The sequence below is a fragment of the Alexandromys fortis genome, unplaced genomic scaffold, assembly GCF_014885135.2.
Source record: "Alexandromys fortis isolate MF-2015 unplaced genomic scaffold, M_Fortis_MF-2015_v1.1 scaffold_29, whole genome shotgun sequence".
NCBI lineage: Eukaryota > Metazoa > Chordata > Mammalia > Rodentia > Cricetidae > Alexandromys > Alexandromys fortis.
In genome coordinates, this window is record NW_026067891.1 from 908,909 (window position 1) to 936,622 (window position 27,714).

The 27,714-nt window shown below is 49.6% G+C and overlaps 1 protein-coding gene and 1 long non-coding RNA gene across 11 annotated transcripts in view; one reads left to right on the forward strand and one right to left on the reverse strand.

Annotated features, from left to right (window-relative positions):
- Positions 1-7,606: 7,606 nt before the first annotated feature.
- Positions 7,607-27,714, reverse strand: part of Sh3pxd2b (SH3 and PX domains 2B) — an 82,365-nt gene continuing 62,257 nt past the window's right edge. Inside the window, exons 8-13 of the mRNA XM_050121795.1 lie at positions 27,009-27,113; positions 23,028-23,145; positions 19,880-20,106; positions 18,254-18,303; positions 16,966-17,091; positions 7,607-13,520 (exon numbers count right to left, since the gene is read on the reverse strand). Coding sequence (XP_049977752.1) covers positions 11,976-13,520; positions 16,966-17,091; positions 18,254-18,303; positions 19,880-20,106; positions 23,028-23,145; positions 27,009-27,113 — 2,171 coding nt within the window. The 3' untranslated portion in view covers positions 7,607-11,975. The remainder of the gene's footprint in view (positions 13,521-16,965; positions 17,092-18,253; positions 18,304-19,879; positions 20,107-23,027; positions 23,146-27,008; positions 27,114-27,714) is intronic.
- On the forward strand, positions 10,254-27,055 carry LOC126488406 (uncharacterized). 10 transcript variants are annotated; one of them, XR_007588707.1, is made up of 9 exons: positions 10,254-10,342; positions 16,907-17,029; positions 17,268-17,334; positions 17,442-17,516; positions 19,117-19,721; positions 19,905-20,069; positions 25,518-25,736; positions 26,516-26,703; positions 26,934-27,055. It is a non-coding gene; the product is annotated as an uncharacterized lncRNA (long non-coding RNA). The 10 variants fall into 10 exon arrangements; XR_007588746.1 differs by lacking the exon at positions 26,934-27,055 and having other exon boundaries at positions 19,117-19,370; positions 19,614-19,721; positions 26,516-26,902; XR_007588742.1 differs by lacking the exon at positions 26,934-27,055 and having other exon boundaries at positions 19,117-19,370; positions 19,617-19,721; positions 26,516-26,902.

The window sequence follows — 27,714 nt, forward strand, 5'->3', positions numbered from 1 at the left end:
CCTTGCTCCAGGAAGTCTGTCTGCTTTTGAGTCTGCTGGACTGGAGAAGAGGGGCCCGCACAGGGGACCTGCATTCCTAGCTGATGTGTGTACAAGAGCATGTTCTCAACAGATGTTGCTGACTCCCTGTTGGAGGGGAGGGGTAAGCTCTGCCTCTGATGGACACAGTTACCGGGTCTCCCCCATGGGCAGACAGAGGCCATCTTTAGAAGAAGGCTTCTTCACTGGTCTTCCTGTCAGTAAAGACCCTTGCAATCCCCACAGGGCAGCTTTGTCTTCAGCCCAGTATGAAAGATAGTTTAGTTGATGCTGAAAAGATGGGTGAAGCTCACACTGGCCATGTGAGCCTGCGGTCTGGTACCCACCCCTTCCTAAAAGTGCTTTCTTTTTTTTTTTTTTTTTTTGGTTTTTCGAGACAGGGTTTCTCTGTGGCTTTGGAGCCTGTCCTGGAACTAGCTCTGTAGACCAGGCTGGTCTCGAACTCACAGAGATCCGCCTGCCTCTGCCTCCCGAGTGCTGGGATTAAAGGCATGCGCCACCATCGCCTGGCTGAAAGTGCTTTCATAGGGAAGATGGAGAACTCTAGATGGGGAGGTGGCTGAGCCAGTACAGTGTCTGCCACCCAAACACAAGGACCTGAGGGCAGAGCTCCAGACCCAAGTCAGGCATGACAGCACGGTGCTGGCAACCCCAGCCTTAGATGGCTAGAGATAGGCAGATCTCTGAAGTTCACTGACTCACCAGCCTAGTTCAGGTGCTTTCAGGTTCAGCGAGAAACTGTCTCAAAAAGTAAAGTGACCAAGAAAAGACTTGAGTGGGTGTCTCAAGCCTTTAATCTCAGCACTAGGGTGGGGGAGGGGAGCAGAGGCAGGTAGATCTCTGAGTTCAAGGCCAGTTTGGTCTACACTGCAGTTCCAGGTAAGCCAGGGCTACGTAGTGAGACCCTGCCTCAGGAAGAGAAGGAGGAAAGAGAAGGAAGGCAGGAAGGAAGAAAGGAAGGAAGGAAGGGAGGGAGGGAGGGAGGGAGGAAGGAAGGAAGGAAGGAAGGAAGGAAGGAAGGAAGGAAGGAAGGAAGGAGGAAATGTGTGCTAGTTCCTAATAGTCTTTTCTCTCCATTTAATTTCGCATTGGCTGTCAGCTTGCTGTATATTGCTTTTATTATGTTTAGGTATGTTCCTTGTATCCCTGATCTCTCTAAGACCTTTATCATGAAGGGGTGTTAGACTTTATCAAAGGCTTTTTCAACATCTACTGAGATAGTCTGATGGTCTTTCCTATTCTTGTCCTGGTTCTGAATATCTGAAGTACGTCCTGGGGATGGAGAAATTCTCAGTGGCTTTTCCCTCTAAAACAGGCATTTCTTAATTAAAAACTTACCAACGGCTAAAATAAAAGGCAATTAAATACAGATAGTACTTAATAGAAGTATGGACCTCACTCTCCTGCCATGGGGAGCAGAAGGGCTGAAGTGTATTTTTGTTGTTGTTGTTGTTGTTGCTTGTTTGTTTTTTGAGATAGTATCACCCTGCTGAGCCCTGTCTGGCCTGGAACTCAGAACGTACATAAAGCTAATTTCAAACTTGCAGCAATTCTCTTGCCTCTGCCTCCTAAGTGCTAGGATTATAGGCACATGCCACCAAGTCCATCTGAAGAAGTGTGTGTGTGTGTGTGTGTGTGTGTGTGCATTTAGAAGCCACAGTTTCACCTAGGGCACTGTTCCTCAGGGGAACACCTCATTTATTCAGAGAGTCTCTCCCTGGAACCTGTGGCTCCCAGGCTGGGCTAGCTGGACGGTTATCTGCTTGTCTCTTCCTCACCAGCACTGGGTTACAATGGCAGGCATTAACGTGGGTGCTGAAATTCTGAGCTAAGTCCTCAAGCTTGTATGGCAGACACTTTTCTGACCCAGCCTTTCTTCATCCTTAGTTGAAAAGGTTTTGAGAGGCCCAAGTTTCTTGGAAGAATTTGCTTTTATAAATAAACTCATCCTTCACCAGTCAGGAAGGCCAGTAGCCTTTGTGAGGGTCAGTTTTTCTCCTGAGCATGCTGGACAGAGTCTAGTTTGGATTCATAGTGCACCCAGTCAGTAGAACACACCTGGGAACATCTGAGAACTGCTTGTGGCCTAGTAACAGACTGCTTGGTTCTCTCTTTCCTGACTGGTACTGGGGTTTGGCCTCAAACAGCCCACTAAAGCCAGTATTTCTCTGAAATCTGTAGTTTTACCTTAAAATTTTAGGTCAGCTTTGTATTCTGCTGCAAGACACATTCTTCTTTGTTTTCTTTTTTTTTTTTCTTTTTGGTTTTTTTGAGACAGGGTTTCTCTGTAGCTTTGGAGCCTGTCCTGGAACTAGCTCTTGTAGCCCAGGCTGGCCTCGAACTCACAGAGCTCTGTCTGCCTCTGCCTCCCGAGTGCTGGTATTAAAGGCGTGTGCCACCACCGCCAGGCCTCTTCTTTGTTTTCATATGGTGATGTGTGAACTATTATTGATGAAATTGCCCAGCTCTGTTTCCTATCGTCTATTTAGAGATGAGAAGGAAACTGCAGGAAAAGCTTTGTGTCTGTCTGTCTGTCCTGCCACATGGTTGCTGTGTGTCACTGGGGAGCCAGTTTCATTCCAAAGTAAATCCTGGGTGGCTTGGCATTTCTGCATCACCCAAAGCTTGCCCAAGCTCCTGTGCCTCCCTCTGCCCTGTAGAGAGGGCACCACAGGAAGCACAGAGGTCCCTCAAAGAGCTCGCAGCTGGGGAGCTTGCATGTTCCATCCCAGGCTAAGCAAGAGTCAGGAGAAACTTCTCAGGGATAATGGTGACATTCTTTCCTTTTTTACAGCGTTGGACATGGAACTCAGGGTCACGTGTGTACCAGGCAAGGAACCTATCACTGAGCTATACATCAAAATATTGACTTCCGGGTTCTCATTTTGATAGCATTAAAATACAGATGGGTAAATTCTAAGGAGTCTGCATGTTGGCGCCAATAACAAGCTCTACTATCAAGTAAATGGGGACCTCAGATTGGTACTTCAAGTTTCCTGGGCTGAGGAGAAAGGATCCAAGTATGACTTCATCCCAAAGTGTTATACACGTGCCAAATGAGAGTAAAAGGTTTGCTACCTCACCAAAATTTCCTGATATTTCCATCAGAGTAAGGTGAGTCTCCCAGTACAGCATATCTAGAAAGGCAGACTCCAAACACCTGCCCCACTAAGGCTCCACCTGTCAGTGTGCATAGGGAGATAATTGTAGCAAAGATGAGGGGCATAATATATGTAAATATATATGCATGTCTATATATACACAAATACTGGAGATAAGTAGCAACACTGAGGACGTTAGCGTTGTTAAGGTACACTCTTAGTTTAGTAGCTGTGCAGTAACTCATAGTTTAAAAAAGATGCTGATTTATGTGTGTGGGTATTTTGCCTAGACATATGTCTGTGGGCCGCGTGTGTGCCTGATGCTCTGGGAGACAAGATAGGACTGAGCCCCCTTGAACTAGAGTTACAGAAGATTGTTAGAGGCTGTCTGGATGCGGGGAATCAAACTCAAGTCTTCTGGGAGAGCAGCTAGTGCTATTCACTGCTGGGCCATCTCTTCAGCTGCAATGTGCTCATATTTTATTTCTACGATAGCTACAAGAAGGATGTTTGTGCCTGATTTGTGTGTATGTGTGTGTGTGTATACAGGCACACACATATAAGCATCATAATCAAAATAATATAAGTCTAGATACTTGGGGTTTTATAAGAACTTCATTAACTCTAGGTGGGTACAAACTCAAATTTGAACAACCATTTTCACTCAAGAATGTGGTCAGAAATGAACAACGGAGAGCTATGGAAACACACACTTCAGCACAGGGGTTGGGGTGAGAGCTGAGTGTGAAGAAATACCCGCTGCACAGAAATCATGCAAGGCCTGTAGTGCCTGTGATCCCAGCACCGTGGGATGAAAAGAGGCCGGTCCTAAGAGCTCATTGGCTCTGGCTTAGCCAAAATGCGTAAGCTCCTGTATCAGTGAGAGGCACTGTATCAAAAGCTAGGATGGAGAGGGAGGGACAGAGGAGGACACCTGATGATGTCCTCTAGCCTCTGCACAAGTGCACTCACCAGTAAATATCACACACATACAGAATCATCACTGGTCCAATAATTCTAAATGAAAGCAAAGGCCTCAACAGGTATTTGCCCACTTTAAAAAATTAAACTTTAAGGGCTGGAGAGAGGTTAAGAGCACTGGCTGCTCTTCCAGAGGTCCTGAGTTCAATTCCCAGCAACCACATGGTGGCTCACAACCATCTGTAATGGGGTCTGGTGCCCTCTTCTGGCCTTCAGGCATACACACAGACAGAATATTGTATACACAATAAATAAATATTTAAAAAAATAAAAATTAAACTTCAGAGCTGGGCAATGGTAGTACATGCCTTTAATCCCAGCATTCAAGAGGCGGAGACAGGAGGATCTCTGTGAGTTCTAGGTCAGCCTGGTCTACAGAGTGAGTTCCAGGACAGCCAGGGCTACACAGAGTAACCCTGTCTTGGAAAAACAACAACAGTAACAACTTTATTATTGCTGTGTGCATGCACATGCATATGTACGTGTTTATGTACACACATGCACATGTTCGCATGTGCACCATAGTGCCCATGTGAATGTCAGAAGACAGCATTGCAAAGTTAGTACTTGCCGTCCCCTTTTTGTGGATTCCAGGGATTGAACTCATGAGGTCACTTCAGCAAGCTGAAGTGTCAAGCTCCTTTATCTACTATGCCATCCTACCAGTTCATTTTATAAGGATTTACTTTGTTTTTAAATATGTGTATTTGTGTGTGTCTGCGCAGGTCTCCGTGGATGCCAGGGGCATGAGCTCCCCTGCAGTTACAGGTGCTTATGAGCTGCCCAATGTGGCCGCTGGGAACTGAACTTGGATCCTCCACAAGAGCAGTCCATACTGTTGACTGCTGAGCCATCTTTCCTGCTCCCCTTTGTTCGAGAGAGGGGTTCATTCTGTAGTCCAATCTATATTGGAAGTCACTATGTAGTTCAGACTAATGGAGAGCCCTCGGCAATTGGCTCAGCTGCTTCAGCTGCCTCTGCCTCCCTCATGCTGGGATGAGAGGTGTGAGTCATGCGCCCGGCTTCATACTTGTGTCTACAGCAGCATTATTCACAACAGCCAAGAGACAGAAGCAGCCTGTGCACTCGCTGATACATGGCTAAAGAAAGTGGGAACTGGCACATAAAGTGTGACTATTTAGCCCTAAAAAGGGAAGGAATTCTGGTATGTACTACAGCTAGACAGACCATATGGACACTGTGCCATGAAATAAGCCAGTCACAAAAGGACAACCATGTGATTCTAAGTATGTGAGGTACCTAGAGAGTCAACATGCAGAGACAGAAGGTAGAATAGGGGTTAGGACCCAGGGGAGGGAAGAACAGAGACTTATATTAGTGGGTACGAAATTTCAGTTGCAGGAACAAGTTCTGTGGATAGATGGTGGCGGCTGTGTTAACAATGTGGATAGATGGTGGCAGCTGTGGTAAACAATGTGCATAATGCCACTGAGCTGCACTGGAACCAGCCAACATGATACATTTTTTAAAGTTTTTATTACCCTTTAATTTATTTATTGTGTGTATGTGATGTGCATGTGTATATGTGGGTACATGCTTATGCCACAGTGCGTGAATGGAGATCAGAGGAAAACTTGCACTCGCATTACTCAAATCTCTCCTTCTACAATGTGGGTCCAGCCTGGAACTCAGGCCACTGGGCCTGCTGCAAGCACCTTTACCCACTGGGCTATGTCCTTTTCCAAGTGATCACACTGCCTTAATTGATATTCTACAGATAGGCCTAGTAACAATTTTTGTTTTATTTATATTTTTGCTTTTACACCTCAACCACAGTTTCCCTTACCTCCTCTCTTCTCAGTGCTTCTCCCGCCAACTCCCCCTACATATACTCCTCCTCCACTGTTCCTCTTCAGATGCAGAGGGTACCCTATGGATATCAGCCAGCCACAGCATAGCAAGCTTCAGTGAGACTAGGCACCTTTCTACTAAGGCTGGATGCGGCAATCCAGCACAACATGGTAAACTTATTTTTTTTTAAGATTTATTTATTTATTATGTAGACAGCATTCTTTCCATGTATAACTGTAGGCCAGAAGGGGGCGCCAGGTCTCATTATAGATGGCTGTGAGGCACTATGTGGTTGCTGGGAATTGAACTTAGGACCTCTGGAAGAGCAGTCAGTGTTCTTAACCACTGAGCCATCTCTCCAGTCCCAACATGGTAAACTTTAAGTGTAATGTGCCACGGCAAACACAGGAAGGAACTGTAGTAAGTCCATGCTTACAGAAGCCTGGGCACAGCCCAGGCCAGCTTTCTGGGATCACTGAGTCACTATATACTTCCAATGCAAGCACTCTGAGGCATCTAGAAACTTCTCTGAGGAACTTCTACAGGTCTCTCCAAGTAAGCATTCGGAGGGGGAGGGTTCTGGGAAAAACTGGTGAATCTGTTGCTTTTTTCCTAAATAGAAACCCTGACCCAACCCCGTCCATATTGCTCTGTGGGAGCAGGACATGGGCATGAAGGCTGGAGGCTTCAGACAGGGACACGCAACAGTATACCATGACATTGTAAATGGTTAACGCAGGCCCTGCAGCTGCAGAGCTTGTTCTGTGTGGCATTTCAAAACGTCTCATGAACAAGGGGACTCTCATCGAATACGGTATGGAAACACTGGGTTAAGTTCCATTAAGTATCCGATGCCTCTTTCCCCTCATCGCCCACTGCCAGTGCGTCCATGTGCCCAGGGGACATGGCTAGTCCTCATGCAAGTTTACCTAAATAGAACTGGCCGGAGAACACTTCTCAGGTTAAGCTAAGAGGTAGATATCCCACCAACATACTTTAGGACACTTAAAGTTCATGAAAAACAGGAAGATGGAAGGCCAAAGGCTCTAGGCCACAGGGGAGCAAATGTCCTTGGGTTTCTTCCCAAGTCTGCCTTGTCTCTGTCTTCGAGAATAAACACCCCTTGTGAAGAGAGAACCCGGGAGTCCTGTACCCAATGCTAGCTGCATGCTCTCCTACTCTCCCGCACTCTTGCTCACCAGAAGGCAGTGTCAACAGGAGCGAGGCTCCCTAGCCAGGTGACATTTTGAATCTTTAGGCACAACTGAACTGAGATACCTCACAAATATAAGGTGGCTTTCCCTTGTGGTGTTTGTTTGTTTTGGTTTTTGAAACAGGGTTTCTCTGTGAGCCCTGGCTCTCCTGGAACTCGCTCTGTAGACCAGGCTGGTCTCGAACTCACAGAGATCCATCTGCCTCTGCCTCCTGAGTGCTGGGATTCAAGCTGCGAATCACCACCACCAGGCTGGCTTTTGTTTTGCTTTCTTATTGCTAATTATATTTAAAAGACTGAAGGTGTGCCAGGCCCAGGAAAGAGTAACTTCTGTTTCTGGGCAATGCCCAAACAGCTTGCATTTATTTCTAGTCTTCAGATGCAAAGACCTCAGGCCCAGACACCAGGGCAGGAAACCATGCATCTCCTTCAGCCAAATGAAACCCACGGACATTCCACATTTACAATGAAGCTTGAAACCAGTCAAGCATTTTTTATTATTATTAAAAAAAAAGTCTAATGGTATATAGTCTCTACATGCTACAGCTAGGTGTTCACCCACTGCCCCCTCACGTCAAACACTCATAGGAAACAAAAGCCAACACTAGGATCTGTCAGTCGGCCTAGGGGGTGTGAGAGGAGCTGAGAACCCAGGGGTCCCCAGCACCATCTATGGGTGGACACATACAATAGGTCACACTGCCCAGAGCCCACTGTTCCTGGGGGGATGCCAGAAGCGGCCTAGCTCCTCAGTGGCCCTGAAACAGGAACTGTGTATGGCTAAGGTGACCACGGTTTATCACACTCCCCCAGTAAGAGAGACGCTACTAATAATTACAGGGCACGAAGGCATTACGGGCATAATACAGACACCTCCGTTGCATTAGAGTTGCTTATTGCTGTAGTAAGCCTGGTGGGGCACCTTTGCTCTGTAAAGCAGAGAAGTGAGAGTGAAGGCCACTGGCGATGGTACCAGGTCTGGTCTGTAGAAGGATGAAAGCTAAGCCCTCTTTCCGACTGGCTTATTGTGGAGAAGAAGATGGAGACAGGAAGGAAGATGGAACACTCACATGTGAGGGGCTTGGTACCTCAACTAGATAGCACCGGAGACCAGGTATCCCTGCCCAGAGCAGGAGGTCAGAAGGTGGCCCATGAGCAGGCGACGAGTGTGAACCATTGTCTTAACTCTGTAGTTCTGCTTGGGGTCAGGTCAGTCCAGCTGCTAGAACCCTAGCAAGTTAGGAGCTATTCTTCCAAGCAAAGGCAAGGCCTCACGCCTTGATGTAAATTCACTTCCTACCGTTTCAGTCCACGCCCCTCTGAATCTTTGGTCTGCGGTAGGATGTGGCTGTCTGCAGTACACAGAAAAACCCTGAAGGCCAGTTCAGACAGCCAGGGAAGGGGTTGAGATTGCCATGCTATTCAAAGAAATGGCAAGGCTTCCCAAGGTGCAGACTATGTCAACACTGAAGAGCTTAATGGAAGGACAGGAGCAGAGGCACTGATTAATGTTCTTATCTGTGATGCTAGGATGGTGTGGGGGCCCCCGTGAATGCGGGCCAGCGCTTTCCTGCTGCACCGCACCTCCAGTGGGCAGCTTTGAGAGGGTAGGGGCAGTTTCTTCCTCTCTCTCAGAGCAAGGTTTTGGTAATAAACACTGGACCATCCTTAAATCTTGGGGAGATTTGGCACCTGTTCTTTACCGAGGCACACGTGCCCTCCACTTTCCACCCACCACCCAAGTCCCCAGTGGGTTCAGAAACAGTTTAAGGTCAAGCCGTAGAAATCTACTCTGTGGAGCAGCCCGGTGGCAGAGGCTGAAAATGACCGTGAACGCCTGGCATGGCTCTAGCCATTTCCTGGCAGGATATAAAGTAGCTGGAGCTCAGACCTCCCTCCCCTTGCCTGGGACTGGGGCCATGCTATAAACACAAGTGGCCAAGAGTAACTCTGGCCAGAAAATATCAGCAAAGTCTCATTTCAGCAAGCAACTGTTTTCAAGTCCAGGTCTCCAGAGGTCTTCACTACACTTGCTCTCGGGCAGAAACAATGAAGTCATGGAGCCAGAGAGCAGGGGCCATCCGGCAGGTGACCAATGTTTGGCCAGAAGGTTACCAGGGTAACACCTAAATTCAGAAACTGGCTCACCTGATTGCCTTAAAAGACTATACACATTTCTCTGCTGGTGGCCAGGATCTGGACAAAGCTGGATGTGCCAACACCCTCCACACCTTAACTTTCTCATTAAGTATCGGTGCTGATCCTTGATCACAGGGCTGATGTGCAGATTAGTTAAGGGGGGGGGGGGGACGGACGGTGGCAGGTTTGTGTTGGTGATCTGGTCTGTGATTGGCCCATTGCTACCATGGTCTTGGAAGTTTTCCAAGGCAGGGATGGAGGGAGGTCTGGCATAGGCTCCATCCCAGAGGGGTGACCACAGTCCTAGATGCTGGAAAGCTAAGTCCCAGGCAAGGGAAGCTGGGTGCATCACTGGCTTTGCAGACCTGTTCACTTCTGGTTGACCAGAGCAATGACGACCACTGTGGCTGATGGAGTTTGTCCCAGGAATCTTCAGGCTGTGCGTGCAACCCACGAAAAGGACAGTGACCAGAGAATGCACCTTGCACACCTGCAGTTCACATCAGCACAAGGCGAGGACAAAAGGCAGAATCTAGTACCTGCTGCAAAGGAGGGACTGGTAGACTACTTGAAAAGTTACGGAAAAAAAAAAAGTTACGGAGAGCCAAATGCAAACAAAAAATAAAACAACACATAAAAAACAAAACAATAAAAATAAAGAACCCTTTGCTTCTTCAAAGACCTGTAAAACAGCTTCATGAAAGCTATTCAAGTGAAGGTGTCCTCAAAAAAACAAAACAAAACAAAACAAAAGCTGGGAGACTTCCTGCACAGTGGGGGGGGGGTGTGTAGCCTTGAAGAAGTGCTAAGACTCTCAGAGCCTCCCCTCTTCCTATCTGGGGCTTTCTCCTGACACCCTGGGCACAGACTAAGCAGGAATATCCTTCAGGAGGTGCCTCGCGCCCTGGCCAGTATTCTGGGGGTGGGGCTAAGCAGAGGAAGAGCGTCGTGGTGGCACCACGGGTCAAAGGACAGCAGCCAGAGCCAGAAGGGCACAGAGCGGGGCCTGGGGAGGGTGCAGAAGAGATCTGCTTGCACGAAATCTTTGGCACTGCAGGTAAGATGCACACCTCAGGAAAAGGGGTTTTGTGGTTCCTAAAGCACGGGTTAAAAAAAAAAAAGGTGCGTGTGTGTGAGAGAAATTTCTGGGGGAGATGTAGAGCAGGACAGGGCGGCCTCTTCTGCAGGGTCTTTGGGAGGGGGTGGGGTTCTGCTCTCTCCACCTCGCCCCTCTTTTAAAGGAAGCCTGTTCATAGGTACAAGTTGTTCTGGGCAGGGAGTTAGAAATCTGAGTTGTTTTTAGCCCTGTAGCAGCTAAGCAGACCTCTTGAGGTCTCAGTTAAGTCTGTTAGTCAAAATAGGGATGGTCTACCCTGGGCTTCTCCCCAGGAAAGAATATTAAAAAAGCAAACTGCTCACTGGGAAGCCATGCCAGCCCAGGGCGACTGCTCTACAGGAAGAAGCCACACCTGCCCTGGCAAGAGTTGTGGCTACTGCTGCGTTGCTCAGTTTTCCACCGCCCCAGCTGCTGGTCCTTAGTCACCAGAGCCCCCTTCAAACCACCGAGGGACACTGTCTCAGCTTTCTGCATTCCCCTTCCACGCATGGGGTGCCAGCCTACAAGTTCTGTGGCGGCTACTAAGGATCCAGGGCATGCCCTGGCCTGGAGTAGCAGCTACAAGTCTAGGGCAGTCATTGCTGTCCCCTGGCTTATACCATAAGGAGGTTCCCAGTTAACCCCTATTTCTTCCCTCACTGGCTTGTTCTTGCTGGGAGAAGAGTCCAGGCAGGCCTGAACTCAAACTTCCTCCTCCCTCCTATTCCTAGCTGTATGTCCTGGGGCCTGTAGAGCCCGGGTTTCCTCTTCTAGAAAATGGGTGTGATGGAATAGTGGGGGCTGGTTGAAGGTTTGGACGTGAAAGCAAAAAGCCAAGGACAGTTTGGCACCTACTGGGCAAAGAAGCTCTCATAGGCTGTGCCCCTTATTTAAACAAACTTGGGGACTCTTGTTTTAGGGACTGGGGGAGGTGGGCAGGAACTGTAATTTAAGAGTCCTAGACGGACCAGAGGCTGCAGCGGTGGAGCATGCCCCATTAGGACTGCTCACGGTCCAAGGCAGACTGGAGGCGCGATGACCGAGTTAATCTCCAGGACCACTCCAGGGCAGCTGCATCTGGTCAGGACTTAGAAACAGAAAGCCTGGAAGCTGATTCCTTCAGGATGCAGTTCTTCCGGGTACCAGGCATTCTGGGAACAGTGAACAAAGCCACTACTGGGCTTCTAGAAACATGGAGAAGTGAGTTGTCACAGACTATGTGGGCTGTCCCTCTGTGCCACCTCTGAGCACCGAGGTGCAGTCTGGAAGCTCTCCAGGTGACAGGTCTCAGCCTTGGAGGTCTGAGAGTGTCATGGTCCTGCTCCTGGGTGACATACCATTAACTAGGAGGGTGGGTACCACTATAGAGAAAGATGCTGATGTGGTTTCTACCTGGCTTTCTAGCCTTCTGGGGGCGCCACAACAGGAGAATCAGACCCCGGCGACAGGACATCATCGCACCAAGCATTCTCCACAGCACCCCACTGGCCTCCTTCCTCGAAACTGTGTGGAGACTGATAAATTAAGATGCGTATTAAATACGTGGGAGAGGCCAGCAGGGACAGCGGGGTCTCTCTGGGCAGGGTGGGGGAAGCTAAGGTTTCTTCCGGAGGTAGTTGGAAGGAATCCAGCCTTCCCAGGAAGGAGCCCCGCTGAGGACCTGACAGAACCACCAGCCGCTGCTGCTCTTCTCCCGAACTTCAAACACTGTCCCTTCCTGGAAGCTGCTGGTGTCTTCATCTCCTTCAAAGTTGGCCACAGCCACATAGAGTGAGTCCTTTGGGCCATCGGCATTGAGGAAGGGGGCTGCTTTCTCTCGGCTTTCTCCCACCTTGCCAGCTATGCGTGGCCCCAGCCCACCTTTGCCTCGCATGTCATCTTGGCCCACTGAGGAGTTAGAGAGGAAGGGTTTGGCTTTCGGAGGGACCAGGAGGGCCCGGCCTGGGACAGGAACGGCTCTGCTTTCATTGGCTTCACGCTGTGGCCCTCTGACCTCTGGGAGGGGCCTACACGACAACGGTGATGAGGAGGTTTTCTTGGGGGGTGGGGGTCTCCGAGGTGGGACCACAGGTCTTTGCTGGGTGGCTTCTTGGCCAGGCACAGGCAAATTCTTAGGTGCAGGGTCTGTGGTCTTGGCTGGCCTGGGAGGGGCTCTACAGGGTGACTCCTTTGGACTCAGTCCATCCTGCCGGCCAGACCTGTCCTGACCACGGCCAGGTCCCTCTACCGGAAGGAAGCTTCGGTTGAGGGCTGTGTCATGACTCCCAGCAGCATGGTGGCTCTCCCCGTCTAATACAGCTTTTTCCTGGGACTTGGCAGGTCTGAGCTTGCTCCTGAGGTTATGTATGTCTACTTGATCTTCGCTCTGAACTGGCTCTGTCTTGGGGGAAGGAGTTGGTTTGGGCCTAACCTGAGGTCTAGACTTCAAGAACAGATTCTGGGGACTGGCTTCTGCCTTCTCCTCAGGCAGCTCAGCTTTGGACCTGGAGACAGGACGGAGGTTGGGCTTCTTCACTTCCTTGGCCAGCACCTTGTGACCACATTCGAGCCCCATGTCATTTTTTAGTGGGAACAACTTGCTTTTGTCAGGTTTGGGCTCTGGCTTCCTATTGTCCCGGGCTGGCGGAGCATGCTTGGCTGGAATCATTGGCAAAATCATGCCAGGGGGCTTGGGGGAGGAATTCCGGAGTGGCTCCAACTTCTGCCTCTCCCTCTCCAGCAGTTCCTCTTCAGATTTGATGATGGATTCTTTGCGTGGAGGGAGGCTGGGTTTCTCCTCCTGTGTGGGGTCTGAGATCTCCTCATAGCCTGCTGATGCAGACAGATCCGAAGATGCCTTTCTTGGGGCCTCCTTCCCCCCCTTCCAGTCCTTGGACCACAGCATCCCAGAGTCCATAGGACCATGTGGGGCCTCAGGCAGGGGTCTGGAGGGCCCCACTGCTTCTGGACCCTGGTTGTTCTCCATTGCGGCTGTGTCCCCAAGCCGGAGCTGAGTCATCTCGTGAGGCAGGGGAGCCAGGAAGTTGGGCCTTGAGGCACTGCTGGTCTTCTTGTACTTGTCAATGAAGGTTGCTGGGGCCCATCCCTCCTTATCTTCCATCTGAATGTACCACCAACCACTTAAGCTCTTCTCAATCACCTAGGAGTGGAACAGGAAAGGTACTTAGTAGGTCTGAAGCCACATCCCTGGCAGGGTCCACAATTTAGGAAAGAACCTACATGAAACAGGTACCCCAAAAGCTGTATTCTGACTCTGCAAATTCTCCTACCAGGTCTAGGTCTACCTAGACCAGCATGTTGGTATGAATGAGAATGACCCCCATAGGTTCTCAATGCTTGAATACCTGGTCCCCAGTTGATGGAAGAATTTGCGAAAGAATAGGAGGTGTGACCTTGTTGGAGAAAGTGTGTCAGTGGGGATGGGCTTTGAGGTTTCAAGACTTATCTCTCCCTCTCTCCCTCTTTCTCTCTCTTTCTCTCTCTGCCTCCTGTTTGCAGATCAAGAAGGGAGCTCTTAGCTGTTCCTGCTGCTATGCCTTTGCTCTGCTATCATGGACTCTTAAAACCTCTGAGGTTGTAAACCCAACCAAATGCTTTATAAGTTGCCTTGTTCATGGTGTTTTGTCACAGAAATAGAACACAGACATAGAAGCAGTTACGGACACTGTATCAGGACACCTCATTAAGGCGGGTTCTCATTTATATTGACTTTTGAGATGGGGGCATTGTTACATTGCCCAGTCTAGATTCTAATTCCTGGCTTAAGCTACCATACTGCCTTAGCCACTTGATCAGCTGGGATTATAGGTGTTCACTGCCATATCTATCAGGTTCTTGTCCACTTCTGGATTGTGATGAGGACCCTTTGAAAGATATGGCTGACGTGCCTTAGAAGGCACCTTTGGGGGAGAGGTACTGACTGACACCCAGCTCCTCTGCACCCTGGGCTTTTCCTTTCCCTTCTGTGAGGTGGGAAGCTACAGGGATCCATGTGTAGCTGCCGGTCAGCTTGGGAAGACAAGGCCATCAACACCATTTGTGCCAAAGTACAAGGCAAAAGCCACAGAACAGGAAAACTACCCTTGATCCTGGCTTCTTTGGCTGAACACTAGAGACTAGAGGAGCTGGCATTATAGATGCTACGCCATATGAAAAACAGGAATCTTCAAACACAGGAATCACACTTAGGTCGATGGTACGCTATGCTTATATTCAGGGGACCAGAGGCTGGTGGGATAAAGGGAGTTTCATCTCTTATCTCCAGCTCTCCCTCACGCCCATACCCACTGGACTGAATGGTGGGGAGAAATACTGATGTTATTTAAGATATGATGGTTCCTGTGTCTTTCTGACCCAGTATCATCTGAGTGAATTCTTGGGGAGATGAACAGTACACAGACTGTATGTAATGGGCTGAAGTGTGCCCCCAAAGCCCTATGTACAGCATCCTCCTTCCGCACTCCAAATGCCCCTGCATCTGGATAGGGCCTCTGAAGAGGTCACTGGGTGGAAATGGGTCCTAAGAGCAGGCTCTAGTTACCTAAACTGATGTCTTCCAAGGAAGAGATTTGAGAGAACAGAGTAAAGGACTGCATGTGAGGACAAGACAGGAAGGTGACTATGTGTAGACCAAGGAAAGAAGCCACAGGAGGTACCCATCCTGCTACACTTTCATCTTAGACTTCAGCTCCAGCACCACGAGAAGGAAAATCAGTGTTTCATCTAGTCTGTCTAGTATTTTGGTATACGGCAGGCCTAAGAGAACAGGCACCAGAGATTCCCCAGCAGGTGCTGTACACAGCAAACCTGATGCTCATGACCTTTGACCTTCCTGTGATTCAGGGAACATCATCCCATTCTACAAATGCAGTGCAGAACCTCAGGAGGGCTGAGGATTGGGCAGAGGGCTCCGGAGAGGGTGAATGTGGGGGTGAGAGTGAAGGTAAGCAGCTGGGCTGGGTGGGGGAAAGCGGAGGGCAGGCGGCTGGGCTCTAAGGACGGCCAGACCCTGCTTCCTAGGAGGAGCCAAGCCTGGCCTGAGAAACTGTTCTAGGAGTCATAAGGAATGAGGCCTGGCAGGAGGACAGCAGCCACGGAGTCAGCACTGGGAGGCCAACTCTGGGGCTTGTGGTCCTGGGTTTCAGCTCAGAGCTACCCCACTTGAATGATGAGAGACAGAGTAACACCCAATGGCAGGACTTACTAATGCCCGAACAAGCAAAAGTGCACCATCTTTGTGAACGCACGCAACCACACTTGGTAGGTGTTGCACTAGCAAATCAGAGGAAAAGTGGCCAAGAAAAGATGCGCTGCACAGGCGGGAGTCTAGCGGGACTAACAAATAGGTGACTGGCGCTATTATACCCAGTATGCTGGGAGCAGTTAATGGCACCGCTGGGTACACAGCCTTCATCAGCAATTCAACTCCATCACTAAAACAGTGTGAGGAAAGGGAATGGGACAATAAGGACACTTAAGGGAAAGAAGAGTGACAGAAAATCTGGCCATTTGGTTATTTATTTATTTTCTTTTGAGCCAGGTTCTCACTGTGTAGCCTGTGCTGCCCTGGAACGTTTTATGAAAACAAGGCTGGCTCCAGCCTCTTGAGTGCAGGGATTAAAGGCATATGTACCCATGTCTGTCTCCTGCTTCGGTTCTTAAGCATGTTCTTGTTGGTGACAGAAGCCACGTGTTATGATGAACGAAACAAATGCAAGGTCACAAGAACGAAATGAAAGAAACCAGACATATCTCAGTTCGAGTCCCCGCTCCATCACTTACTAACTCTACCCTGAGATGAGCATTTATCCATCCCCTGAGCTGCATCTGTAAGACAGGATATCGATCTCCCAGGCCTCCCATTGAGCTTCATTATCAAGTAGGGAGGCAGAGACAGGAGACAAGGCCGGAAGTTCACATACAGAGAGCAGCAGCAGAGCTACTCGTGACTCTGCCTCAAAAATTGTCCAATGACCTCCACATGCAATGAGAGCCGTGGGCACATGCACAATAAATAAATCATTTTAAAAAGGGAAAGAGAGGGGCTGGAGAGATGGCTCAGTGGTAAGAACACTGACTGTTTTACCAGAGGACCCAGGTTAAGTTCCAGCACCTCCATGGCATCTCACAACTAAGTGTAACTCCAGTCCCTGGGGATCTGATGCCCTCTTCGGGCCTCCACAGACATGAGATACACAGACAGGCAGGCAAAACACCCATCCACATAAAATAAATAAAAATTTAAAAAAGAAATGGAAATACAAGCCAGCTACACAAGGGCCATATATTGTATAATTCCACTTCTAGTGAGAAGGACTGGCGGTTGTGTAAAAAGGGCGGTGCTGGCTGAAGGGACAGACAGGGTGTCTGCCAAGGACGTTGGAACCGGAGGGTAGTGATGGTTATGGAACTGAATAAAATAAACCCCTGATTTTACACTCAAGTTGGCTAACAGTTCGGAATGTGATTACGAAGGTATAATCATACCTTAATAAAGCCATTAACCTCATCTCCCCTCCCCCACAGCAGGAGGTAAGAAGACTGAAGGCCAGCTAAGAATAAAGAACCACAGCAGGTGTGCTCACCTCGACCTTCAGGCCGGCCTGGAAGCTGATGCCGTCTGGGATGGTGGTCTGGAACTCTGCAATGGTATAATACTCTTCTTCCACCTGGGGTGGGATGGGAGGCTTCGGCAGGTTGAGGCCTCGAGGCTGGCAGGATTACACACAGGGCAGACTGAGTCAGGGTGGGATGAAGGGACTGGGGGTACACAACATCAAGGCTGAAAGGGTGCTGGGAAGCCTAATTAGCTTCTGAGGGGCAAACAAAGAGGATATGACTGTCACCTCCTTGTTGGGGGGGTCTCGTTTTCCCTTCAAATTTACAGAAAGAGGAGCAACGTGGGACATCCAGGTTCATTATGAGAATCTGGGAAAACACAAGCGTGTCTGGAGGTAAGAGGCAGCGAGGCTGTGGGAAGACCACAGGTCTCTGAGTCAGGCCCATGTGGGCTGAAAAGCTGGTGAAGGGCCATGTCAAGCCTCCACTTCATCTCCTGTAGGACGGGAATCCTAACGCTACTGGCCCTTGCCACGATGTAAACCTGCTACCAAGTGAAGCACCTGGCAGATTTATGGTACGGGACAAGGACCCAAGAGGTGGCAGACGTGTTCAAAAAGGCCACTTTGTGATCACTAGTGTTTTACAGTTTGAATATTTGTTTACAAAGTGAGACATCCTGGGGCTAGGATCCAAGTTCAAACACAAAAAACATTTATGCTTCGTGTATATTTAGCCCAAGTGTAACATTTGACGACAGATTTTTTTTTAGTGAACCTAAAACAGTGTTTTGACTGTGGTCCAACATGTGAAGTCAGGTATGAAATTTTCATTCCACTCTTTTGGTATCATGTTGGTGCTCAAAGTGTCAAGATTTGAAGCATTTGAGGTTTTTGGATTAAGGATGCTCAATGCATACTGGTTAAAAAGGTACCTACAGGCAGGGCATGGTGGTGAAAGCCTTTGAACCTAGCACTCAGGGGGCAGGCAGAGGCAGGCAAAACTCTGTGAGTCTGAGGCCAGCCTGGTCTACACAGAGAGTTACAGACTAACCAGGGCTATAAAGTGAGACTCTGCCTATAAATAAATAAGTAAATTAATGAATAAATAAATGGACTTAGAGAGTTAAAAATGGATCAGAATACCAGAATGTCACCACAGACAAACCTGTGCTTCTAAGCTTGGGTCTGCTTCACGTAAGTTGCTTCATGAAAAAGAACTGCCTAGAAAGTACTAGAATATGTGGGGTCTGCTGGGTAACCCAGGCAGGCCCCAGGCCAAGGGAATGGGGTCCTAAGGCAAGTACACACTTACAATGGTCATGTCCCGGCGAGGAGGGGGTCTTTGCCTCATCTTTGGTGATCCTATGGGGAAACAAAATTTCACTCACATGCAGAGTTCCACAGACAGATCCCCAGCTGTGGGAGCCAGGTGGGTCTCATCCCTTCCCCCATCCCAGGAGTCACGTGTTTGCGTTTCTGTGAGCCTTTGTGAGAACAGCCTGGCTGTGCTTTCCTCAGGCGAGGCTCAGCACCCTCCATCAACATGGCCTTCCCCAGGTCCTTTTTCTTCATGGGAACAGATGAATGGCAATGGTCCTCCAGCAAAGGGAGACTGTCCACGCAGGGCATAAAGCATGGACTCATCCCAGCACAGCACAAAATTAATATTGGATTCTGAGCCATAGGTCCTTTTCCGTGGACTAGCCTAACGCATACCTCTCCTGGCAGCTGGGGTAACATGAAATATCTACTAGATTTCCACATCTACTAGAACATTAGAAAATACAAGAGAGTCTTAGCCGAGACAGCTGCCTATATAAGGCCTCATGTTCCTAGACTTCCTTGCAGCTGGGGTTGCCAAGTGACTAAGTCCAGCGGCGTATGGGGGAAGGTGGAACATGAGTTGTTCCACTCCCCACTGCCTTTCACTGGTTGGACAATGATGGCCATACTGAATGATGGGGGAACACGAAACAGACGCAGGAGACCGAGATCCTTGACAGTATGAAGTACCAGCATCTCAGCTGTAGACACAAAACTGCTACAGTGTGTAGATCAAATGAGCCACTGGTGTGTGTGTGCGTGTGCGCGCGGGGGGGGGGGATAAGACGTTAATTTGGTATCTGAACAGCTTAACAAAGTCATATAACTTGAGATTTGCATCTGGTTTCCTAGTATTAGTGGACTATGCTTTTGACCACGAGAGTCCAGAATCTCAGAGCCCTGTCATGGCCTGTAGCACCCATGAAGCTCTTCGCACTTAAGATGGTGCAGAGAACACGGTACTTAGCTCAACGCCCTCGTCTCTGTGAGGACCTGGAGTCCTTTGTCCACAGATTCTTGCTTCAGGACCAGCACAGGATGCTGGGCACTGTGCTGAGGCCACAGTCCCAAGCACAAGGCAGACAACTGAGTAACCCTGCTCTCGGGTATGTGGGGAAGACTCATAGTAAAGTATACACAGGGAGGCTCTGAAAAGCAAGGTGGGTGGAGCACTGTGGTGGAAGCAAGCCCAACATGGGGTCGACTTTTCTCCCTCTGGTTCACATACGAGGCCATGGAGAAGACTGGAAGGGTATGGACCTTGGGTTCAACCCCCAGCCCCATGGTTACCAGGTAAATGACCTTGGTCTCATCACCTGCTGTTCTGATTTTTATGTGTAAAACAAAAGCAGTCCCTCAGAGACTGTCGGAGGAGTCGGTGAGCTAACCAGGAGACCCCTGATACACCCGAGGAGCTGGATCACTATGACACAGTGGGACCAGCTAGGGAAGGAACAGTAAGTACACTGTTGAGATTCTGTAGTTTGCTGGTCCTTGGGACCCAAGGTCTCCAAGTTCTTACTTTTACCTGCAGGACATAAGGGCAACGTGGGAGGCACTCTAAGCTTAGATAGACCTCAGTTGTCTGGAGCAAGGGTGGGCGGGTGTTACTCACTCTGCTTAACATCACCATCTGGCAGCAGGCGACCTTCAAACCGGCCATCCCTCTGGTTGTTGAGCGGCTCCTTCTCCCTGCCCAGAGCGTTCTGCTGCCGAGAAACACCGTCCAGGTCGAGGGCCCCCGAGTGGGCAGATGAGCTGGGGCCAAGCTTTGGGGGCAAGGGATCCCCACTGCTCTTCTTTAGGTAGGAAGCAGGGGCCCAGCCCTCTTTTCCCTGGAACCTAGGAGAAAGGGGAAGGATTCTGGTTAGGGTGGTCTGCAGGGCCTTGGTGGTGGTGAGGGGCATGACTCTATCTATACCTCAGGTTCAGGATGGTGGGTGTGGTGGTTTGAAAGAAAATAGCCCCCAAAGGAGTACACTATTAGGTGTGCCTTTGCTGGAGGAGGTGTGTCACTGTGAAGGTAGGCTTTGAGGTCTCCAATATGCTCAAGCCACACCCAGTGAGACAAACCACATCCTGCAGGACAAGATGTAGAACTCTCAGGGACCTCCAGCATCATGTCTTCTTACACACTGCCATGTCTCACCATGATGATAATGGACTGAACCGCGAGCAGTAAGCCAGCCCAATTAAATGTTTTCCTTATAAGAGTTGCCGTGGTCACGGCGTCTCTTTAGAGCAGTAGAAACCCTAAGACAATGGGATAGTGAACTCTATTGCAGGCCAGGAACATGCAATTCATTGCACTCAGATGACACCTAAGACTTCACACCAGCCTTGCAGGCCCTCCCCTCCAGCCGCCTCTCTCAACAACCACTGGGTCCCACATATCCCCTCTACTTGCAGTCACTTCCCCACACTGCAGCTTTTGGTGGGCCTCTACCTGGCATGCTTCCCCCCTCCTTCCTGGTGGTACCTTACCTCTTCCCAGGCTTTACTTAATGTCATTAAGTCTTCTTCTGATCTCCAAAATGAGGCCCAATCTCCACAATGGCCCGCTGGCTTTGTGTACACTCTGTAATCTCAGCATCTGCAAAATGCACTTGGCTGTGGCTTTCCTGTTTCCTGGTTAGAATATGAGCCCTTGGGTATGAGCAACTGGGTATCAGTGAACTCAATAAAAAAAAAAAAAATGAAAGGCCAAGGGGACAAGCTGCCAATGTCAAATCACATCCTGGGCAGGCATCAGAGCCGTCCCCTATGGTACCACTGTGATGGTGACAACAGTCACGACAGTGACAGCCAGCGCTCTTGGCACCTACTCAGTCCCGCCCGAAGCACTTCACAGCTATTAGTGTGTTTGAACCCAGCCAACCTTGGCAGGAGGGATACAGGCCCAGCCTCTCCCCTGCCCTCAATTCCCAGCGAAGGTTTTTAAGCACCAACGTGATCCCACCAAAGGAAAATTCCACACTTGACTTCATGTGACAGATCATAGTCAAAATGCAGCTGTATTCATTTCGTATGAACTCATCTTCCAGCTGTGCTTATAGAGTGTATATACAACACAGTGAATCTGGGGTTTACCCTGGCCCTCCTCATCCCCAAGACATCCCATTACACATATGCCACATTCCCCAAAGATGAAGACATTCCAGATCCTGAAGACTTCTGTTCCCACGCATTTCAGAGAAGGGGTTTTCAGCCAGAATTGGAATCTGGTTTGTAAAGACAAGAAGCCTGAGACCCATTGGTGTTAAACACCTCTCTTAAGCTTACAAGCAAGTCTGTGGCAGGCGTCGACTTGGACATCTTAGCTTGTTCTATGTGACCTTTTACCTGCAGCCCCAGCCCCTGGTTCCAAGTCTCACATGGACAGGGTAGGGCTCTGTATTGGTTGACACAAACATACTTAGAATGGTGGACCTCCATGTTGGCTGCCACTGAGCTGAGGAATGACAGGGACTCTGACACACCAGCTCACTGTCCTTAAAAACGCTATCAGTGAGAATAACGATTGTTTAATCCTCACATGGCAGAACCTGGGCTTCATAAAAACCAGTCCGGTCTTAAAAAACAGATGTACTGGAGCAACCCCACACTGGCTCACCATAGCCCACAGCAAGGATTTCTTCTGAACACCACACTTAGTAGCATTACACTGGTGGCTTGAAAGTGGCCATGGGACACTAGGCATTTACACTGTGGAAATCAGCCAACCCCACTGAGAGCTACTAGCACCTTCCCAAACAGGTGCTCACACCTTTGGGAAAAGAGGAATAGACCCAGCAGACTAGACATGACATATGGCAAAGCCGAATCTCATTAAGAATCAATTAAAGAAGGTGGCGGTGGTGGTGCACACCGTTAATCCCAGCACTTGGGAGGCAGAGGCAGGTGGATGTCTGTGAGTTTGAGGTGAGTCTGGTCCATAAGTTCCAGGACAACCAGAGTTATGAGTCCCATCTCAAAACAACAACAACCAAAACAAAACAAAAGACCCCACAAACCCCAAAACAAACAAAAACCCAGCAAAACAAAACTACTTTAAAAACAAAATGGCCTGGGTTTCAGTGAAAACCAGATCATTTGTAACTGGAGGCAAATTTGCAAGGAGAGAGAAATCTGTACAATTAAGCATCTGTCCAACTTAAAAAGCCCAGTAAGACGGAGTAAGTCTTGCTTTACGCGGAAAAAGCTAGCTGAAAATAAAACAGAATCCACATCCTCAGGCCATTGTTTGGGGCACAGGCAGCAGACATGGCAGAGTGAGCAGGCTCTGGGGACACTTCCCAGCTTTGGATGACCCTGCACCTCACTCTGACAACTGCCCCCTGAACTCAGAGATGTGAGTTCCAGGGTATGTGACTCTCCAACATGGTAGGTACTGTGACAATCACACGTCATTTAATGACTGGACAGCTTCTGAGAACCGCTTTATTAGGTGACTTCCACCCTGTGCAAACACCACAATGTGCTTACACAAACTTAGACAGAGCGGCCTACTACACACCCAGGCTATGTTGTAGGACATATATAATAGTGTTCTACTCTCTGAGGCTTGGGGAGCTCAGAGGGTTTGCTTGTTAGGACTTTACAGGAAAGATATGGGCGGGGAGGGAGGCCAAATCGCATTAAGATACATCCTTTCATGGCAGAGGCATGTCACCTGCCTGCAGTCTCCCACAGACCTCTGTGAAGCTGTAGCCCATGAGAGGCCCAGAAACCACCGGACCACAGGGGGAGGCACGGGCGGGTACCTTATCTTCCACCAGCCCTCCAGGTTCTTCTGGATGACCTCCACCACAGCCCCTCGCTCTAGGTTCATTTCGTCCTGGTCACGAGCTGTGTACGGGTAGATGACTGTGTACTTCTCCTCTGTAACGACAGAGAGGGTGAGAAAGAGACCCGAGGAGTCCAGGATGCTGCCTGGGATCTGCAATCACACAGAGGGAAATTCTCTGTGAGATTTCTGGCTCCCCAGGTTCCCGCTGAGATCGAGAGGCCCCAGTCCCTCTGATGGCCTCCCATTGCACAATCAATGCCCCCCCCCTCCAATCTGTGCCTCAAGGTCATGGCCCATGACTCCATGCAACATTCTGACGGACAGCATCTTCAACTCCTTTGCTCAGGTTAACTCCCCCATTCCAGGAATTACCTTCTAACTAATTTTGCTTTTACTATTGTTTCAAGTCTGTTTTCGCTGGGAGGAGTATGAGCTCCAGGAAGGCAGGGATTGGCCTATCTCAGTCATGTCCTTGTCTCCAGCACTAGAAAGTGCCTGGAAAAGCTGGTAATTGTTTAGGGAAGGAGCTGGTTCTGAACATCCCCCCTGCGGGTGTGTGTGTGTGTGGGGGGGGAGAAGGCGGTGTTCCTTGCCCCCTGGGGTCCTCCTAGCTCTTGATTTGTGGAGACTAGAAGTTCAGAGATAAGGTGCAACTGCCACCAAGGAGGGGACAGAGAGCACTTCTCATACCTAGATGCCTAGACTACACTCTTTATCGGCTACGCTGTCCTTTCCAACCGTGCTTATTACCTGCATGGCTGGGTAGCTTTCCACGCCGCCTCCCGCCCCGCTCTCCCCACAATCCACAGCACACACTGCTCCCTGAGAGCCATCTTCCACTGTGTTACCACAGCAGCCCCGAGATCCTGCTCCCTGGCAGATCCTGGGCAGGATGTCAGGAGAATAAGGGAACAGTTTCTATTTCCAGTGTCCGCTCTGGCTGCTGACACAGAGAAATATGGAGACATGTTCCAGGGGAGCCCAGCAAGGAGAAGAGAGGACCTTTCTTAGATTACATTTTAGTCCACAGGTGAGTGGCCCAGCCAGCCACAGCCTAGTGCTCACGCTTCTTAGGAAAACACTTGAGGCAACCATTGGCAGCCAGCTGACGTAGAGGAGGTGGGAGGCACCCAGGCATTTAGTTTTTTATTGGAATGGCCTGCTGACCGACTCCAAGGGGCTGTGCTGACTTGTGGCACACATCTTGTATTCAGTGTGGTCAGCTAGTTCCCCTTGTGCTGAATCAGCAGGTCCCAGGCTAGAGTAGGAGGGAAGAAGGAAGGATTTCGCTGGCCAAGCACAGTAGTTTTGTGTAGTTCAGGTGGAAAGGGGCACTGCCTGGGTCCTCATCTGAGTGCATCCAAACCCAGGAACCCTGGGTCCCCCAGGCTCCAGCCGGGAGGGTACTCAAGCCCTGGGATGCTAGAGTGCTGAGTGACTCCAGGCTGAGTTCAGGGGCTGCACAAGCAATGCCCGCCCTTCTGCTGTAGCCCATTCATGTGCTTTAGGGGTGGCTGAGCCTCTACCTCCTGGACAGAGATGTGCATGTGACCCTGTACTACAAGGCCGGGCTACTGTGATTGGTTCTGGGATGGCACACAGTGGGAGGGGCTAGGCGAAACCAGCCCTAGTGCTTACGTTGAAGGAGAAGCTGTCCACAAAAGGTGTCTGGGGTCAGTGTCACAAGGAATAGAGCTGTGCCAACGAAACAGAATAGGGCAGAGGTGGCCAAGGTACATCCAGTCGTGCTTGAAGCTAATTCTAGCCTGGCTTTTTAGTGACCCCTCCCTTAAAAGACAGCATCTCATTATGCAGCTCAAGTTGTCCTCAAACTCATGGTCGTTTAGTCTCAGTCTTCAAGTGGCACAAGTATGAACCACTCACTACCAACCTGGCTTATCATACTTTTCTTTTTGCTTAATCTGGTTGATGTGGCTTTCTCCTGTGACTCAAATCTGATCAAGGAAATGGGGCTGTCCAGACATTATCATAGAAAACCCAGGCAATCAAATACCCCAGGTCTACTGTAGTGATATTTCACTTGTATTTTAATAAATAAAGCTTTCATAAATAAACCTGAAGATCAGAGAGTAAAACAGCCACACTAATCAGCCTTACAAACCAGACAGTGGTGACACACACCTTTAATCCTGGTAGCCACACTAGTTTGCCATAGCAACCAGGTGGTAGTGGTGCACACTTTTAATCCCAGCACTAGAGAGGAATAAAAGACTGGAGGAGACAGCTCTCACACACAGTCTCCTTCTGAGATTCCTGGAGGCAGGACCGCCATTTCGGACAGAGGTAGAGGTAAGAGCCAGTAGCTGGCTGCTTTGCTTTCCTGATTTTCAGGTTGAACCCCAATTTCTGTGTCTGAATTTTTATTAATGGTGCTGCGGTCCACTCCTCCCCATCCTCCATGCTTGCACACACAAGATGACAAGACCATGTTTTTCACATGCAGCAGACACAGGTAATCCCAGAGCAGGGAGCTCATGCAGACAGATGCAAGGACCTGGCTCCAAGCACCAAATGCAGGAAATCTCCAAGGGTAGGCACCTTGACGCCAGCTGATGGCATACAAGTCCCCCAGAGTCCGGCGGCGACCCACAGACCGGGGCAGAGAGCAGTACCTCCAGGAGACTGGCCAGGCAGCATGTTGGATGGAGGGCAGAAGGCAGAGGTAAGAGAAGCTCACTCCCAGGAGCTACAGGCCTGTGAGCACCTAACAATGTTCCCTAGGAGGGGTCTACCTGAGTCTATTCCCAGCTCCAGGCGTCCTAGAGAGGAGGCGCCTGGGGAATGAGCTTCAGCTTGAGTGAAGAGGTATCCGGTAGACATCCTGTTCCTAGAATGAGTATCCTGAGAAACTGTCACCGTATAGGGAAAGAAAATGCCTATATCTGCAGAAAGATGTGTTCCTAACTGTCCTCTAACCGTGTGGCCCTGGGCAAAAATCGGCTTTTCTGAGCGTGGCTCCACATCTGTGAAATGGAGCTAAAAGTCACTTCCTTCTCAGACATGCCATCCCAGACTGCGGAAGGAGACACAGGCTGCCATCAGTGCACTCCCCCACCCCCTTTAATCTGAGCTCATCTGTGGTAGCCAGGCCTCTGGCTCACAGAGGGCCATCAAAACAGAGCAAACAAACTCCACAGAGTGTCACTGTGGCACAACTAAGTGCAAAGTAAGATGCAATTTTGTGGTGTGTAAATTTTGTGTTTCTAGACCTTTCTCTTCTTTCCCCCTTTTCTGACACACTTGGTTTGTCTCTGTGCTTCTTCAGAGCCATCCACTGGAACCCAACAACACTCACCCCCCGCCCCAGGCAGAATGGGGACACAGGTCACAACGTTCCCATGTTCAGCAGAGAAGGTTGGGGCTTAGAGAGGTGTCTCTGTCCCAAGATTGCTCTGCATGTGGCAGAAGTAAGACTCACACTCAGGTCTGTCTGACTCCCAGACACTCGTGTGCTCCCGGAGACACTGAGGGCCTCTGCTTTGGGAAGTTCTTGGGGAGAAGCAGCATCGGGCCTTGGCTTTGCTGGAGTGACAGGCATCACCACACAGAACATCTACCATGAGATGTCCCCAGGAAGAGGGAGCGTGTGGGAGACAGAAGGGGACACTTAAACCAACAGAAAAAATCAGGTATGTTTAAACAGATGGGGCTGAAAGACTTGCAAACGGGAGTGGACAGCTTGGTATTGTGGCCACCACAGCAATGTCAGGGATGAGCAGTGGGTGTCAGCAGCAGTCAGGCTGGGGGTCCCATAAAGGGGTGAGGGCTTAGCTTTGACAAGGCTCACCTAGCGTAGCTCCCACAAAGTCATGAGGGAGCACAGGCTTACCCTATAGTTCTAATCCTAATCTGTTTACAGGTGCTGGACCCTGAGCTAGTAAGCTATCGATCCTAGAGCAGAGGCTGCCAAGGGTGAGCGGAAGCTCCTTCCTACCTTCCTCAGGCTGGAGGGAAAACTCATCTTGCACACCGTCCTGGCCCTCGAGGCAGGTCGCAGGGACCCAGCCCTGTTCTTCGGCAGTGCTGACAAACCACCATCCTGCAAGCAGAATGCAAGGCGCCGTCAGTGGGGCAAGAGTGAGCGGGTAATGATCCAGCTGACCTTTGACACACGTGGGACTGTGCTAGAGGTGCCCTGAGGGCAGCAGATCCTCACAGACAGTGGTCCCTCATATAAAGGCTATAGGACCCACCTAGGACCCTCCCTCACCCCTGTAGAATTTAATTCATCTGCAGGGGACTTCTGCCAATAGGATGTCAAGGCTGTGAACAGTTAGGCTGCACATCTAGGGGTCATGGCAGGGAAAAGCTCTGGACATGTGCGACACAATCACATTTTCCCCCCATATTTTCTATCCATGGTTGGCTGAATCCAAAGATGCAGAATCCACAGACATGGAAGCTGACCCTCTGTTTTGCCATTCAAAAGTTAATGTCAGGCTAAAAAAAAAAAAAAAAAAAAAACTAGTTTGTTGGGTAGACTACAACTCCCAATAGTAGCTACTAATTGCTAAAAAACAAGCTAACAAAAAACATGTTCCTGAGCCTGGGAGCCTAGAAACCGTCTGCCATTAGCAGGGCGTGCAATGGACTGCTCACCGCACTTGTATGACTTTGTATGACCTCCACGTGCTCATTCT